Raw genomic sequence first — 2,370 nt, 5'->3', positions numbered from 1 at the left:
CAGCAGTTGGTGTAATAGCTATGTCGCTGGACTCCCACGTAGTCGACCGCGGTTTGAGTCCCGGACCCAGGTGGCTTAAACTCACGCTGGGTGCGTGTGCGTGCATACCCAAAATCCCGAGAGGAGAATGGAGACGGGATTGCGGCATGGCCATCCCCCCAGGGGGTGATTTCTCACTTTCTGTATGTCTCTTTCTGACTTTCTGGTGAGCGCATGCGCCCTATAGCAAAAACCTCTCCAAAAAAATAAATAAATAAATAAATAATTTTAAAAAAAGAAGCTGCCAGGTTCCTGGGGAAACCAGGCACTCAGGCCGCCTGCCCCCTGCTGACCCTGACACCTGGGCTACCCCAGCCCCTGGCTAAAACGGTACCAAGTCTCAGCAGCAAGATCTGCCCGGTGAGGTGGTCCGGCAGGGTGAAGAGCCCACCAACCCCAGGGGGCATCGGCCCCTCACCGGAGCCCTCCCCAGGGCCCGCACCCACAGGCCTGCTAGGTAGCAGTGCAGCACCAGTAGTTAATGAGGGACTGTGGCCCCCACCCGAGGCTCTGTGAAGGACTGCAGTCCAGGGAGACCCCAGAGGCCAGCAGGGCAGGTACTATGGCCCGTGGTGGGCTGGGCCGGGCTGGGCTGCAGTTCTCAGCCCTCCTTGGCTTCACCCTGGGGATGCTCAGAGCATCCCGGACCTGGTGCCCAGGCACAGAACCCCTGGCCTGTGCCTCACTAGCAACAGCTGGCGAGCGGGCGAGCTGGCGAGTCCCATCTCGGTTTAAAGGGAAGCCGTTTCCCATTTCACCTTCTCTGCCCAGTTACAATGCAGTCAGGATGCTGCCCTCGGGGACCCTCAGCCCACCCCATGGTGATCACTCCAGAGCTGCGCCTCTGCTCCTGCTGCGCTGCGCCCCCCACGTGCCACCAGCTGTGCACAGACAGCCCGCTGGCACTTGCTGTGCCCCGGGCCTTCCCAGCAGGGGTTCCTGCTGCCACCCTCCGAGTCCCACTGGCGACTCAACAGCAGCTCTGCTGACACGTGAGCCGGAGAAGGGTCGGGGGTTCTGGGGCTGGGGTCCGGCCCCAGGCTGCTGCACGGCACCCAGCTGGAGAGCACGGTGAGAGGAAGACCATGCCTGGGCAGGCCACAGCCTAGGGGCAGGAGCTGAGAGTGGGGAGAGCAGGAGGATGGAGGAGGGGCAGTCACCAATGAGCTCCCGGCTTTCCTTCCGCTCCAGGCCAAGTCCCACCTGGGTGCGCCCTGCCCTCCCTCCCAGCCCAGGCCCCCAGTTGGTGTCACACCAGCAGTGCCGTGACCAAGCTGCAGTGGAACTTGCGGACGTGGCGGTACAGGTCCCCTGACTGCGTGAAGCGACGCTCACACCAGCGGCAGGCATGCGGCTTGTCCCTCGTGTGCACCACGGCGTGACGGCTCAGGTTGTGCGAGTACTGGAAGCTCTTGCCGCACTGCACACATGTGTAGGGCTTCTCCCCCGAGTGCGTCCGCTCGTGCCTCTTCAGTGTGTACGTGCAGGAGAAGGTCTTCCTGCAGAGCGGGCACGTGGGCACCGCGCCGTCTGCTGAGAGCCCTGCCCGGGCGCCATCCCGCTGGCGAAAGTGGGCACTGAGGTGCAGCTGCAGCACGGGGGCGCTGGGGAACAGCTTGCAGCACAGCGGACAGGTGCACAGGTGCCCCTGGGGCTCTCGCCCCTCCTCGCTGGCCACCGGCTCAGCATCCAGTACCGGCTCCTGGAGGCCCTTAGGCGAGGGAACACGGGGTGGCTGCCCAAGGCTTGGGGGGCTCCAGGGGCTCTGGCTCTCCTGCTGGGTCAGGGAGTCCAACTGGTCTTTCACTGGAGCAGGGGCGCGAGGCTGCCTGTGGCTGCAGGGGGGTGTCTGGAGGATGCAGGGGGGATGAAGCGGCTCCGGCCTGGGGCCAGACTTCAGCGACAGGTCCAGGGCCAGGTCTGACTCTCCTGGTGCCCGCCTGGGAGGAGGCCCAGATGCTTGCAGAGGGAGGGTAGCCTTGACTCCAACCCCGGGGTGACCGGCCCTCCGGGCAGCGCCGCAAAGCTCAGGGGTCCAGGCTGGCAGGGGCCGCGGCGGCTGGAGCGGCTCTGCCCCTGGGGCGGAGGTCTCCTGGCCCAGCTCTCGGTCCTTCGCGCCCAGCCGGCCCCTGCAGACCTTGACGATGTCATACATGTGCAGGTAGCTGGCAGCGGCCAGCACGTCCTCCACCGGCAGGCTGCGCAGGTCCAGGCGGCCCTCGTACATGAAGTCCAGCAGGCGGCCAAAGGCGGGCGCCGTGACGATGTCGCCGTTGAGCCGCACCGTGTCGCGGCTGCTGGGCCGCCGGGCCCCTTAGGAGGGGGTGGTGT

At 65.6% G+C, this 2,370-nt stretch overlaps 1 protein-coding gene across 1 annotated transcript in view; it reads right to left on the bottom strand.

Annotated features, from left to right (window-relative positions):
* Positions 1–244: 244 nt before the first annotated feature.
* Positions 245–2,370, bottom strand: part of ZBTB42 (zinc finger and BTB domain containing 42) — a 3,353-nt gene continuing 1,227 nt past the window's right edge. The window contains exon 3 of the mRNA XM_006160099.3: positions 245–2,352. Coding sequence (XP_006160161.1) covers positions 1,289–2,352 — 1,064 coding nt within the window. The 3' untranslated portion in view covers positions 245–1,288. The remainder of the gene's footprint in view (positions 2,353–2,370) is intronic.

The sequence above is a fragment of the Tupaia chinensis genome, unplaced genomic scaffold (genome assembly GCF_000334495.1).
Source record: "Tupaia chinensis unplaced genomic scaffold, TupChi_1.0 Scaffold000671_2, whole genome shotgun sequence".
Classification (NCBI taxonomy): Eukaryota; Metazoa; Chordata; class Mammalia; order Scandentia; family Tupaiidae; genus Tupaia; species Tupaia belangeri.
The sequence above is the reverse complement of the archived record's forward strand: the minus strand, read 5'-3'. Positions and strand labels throughout refer to the sequence as shown.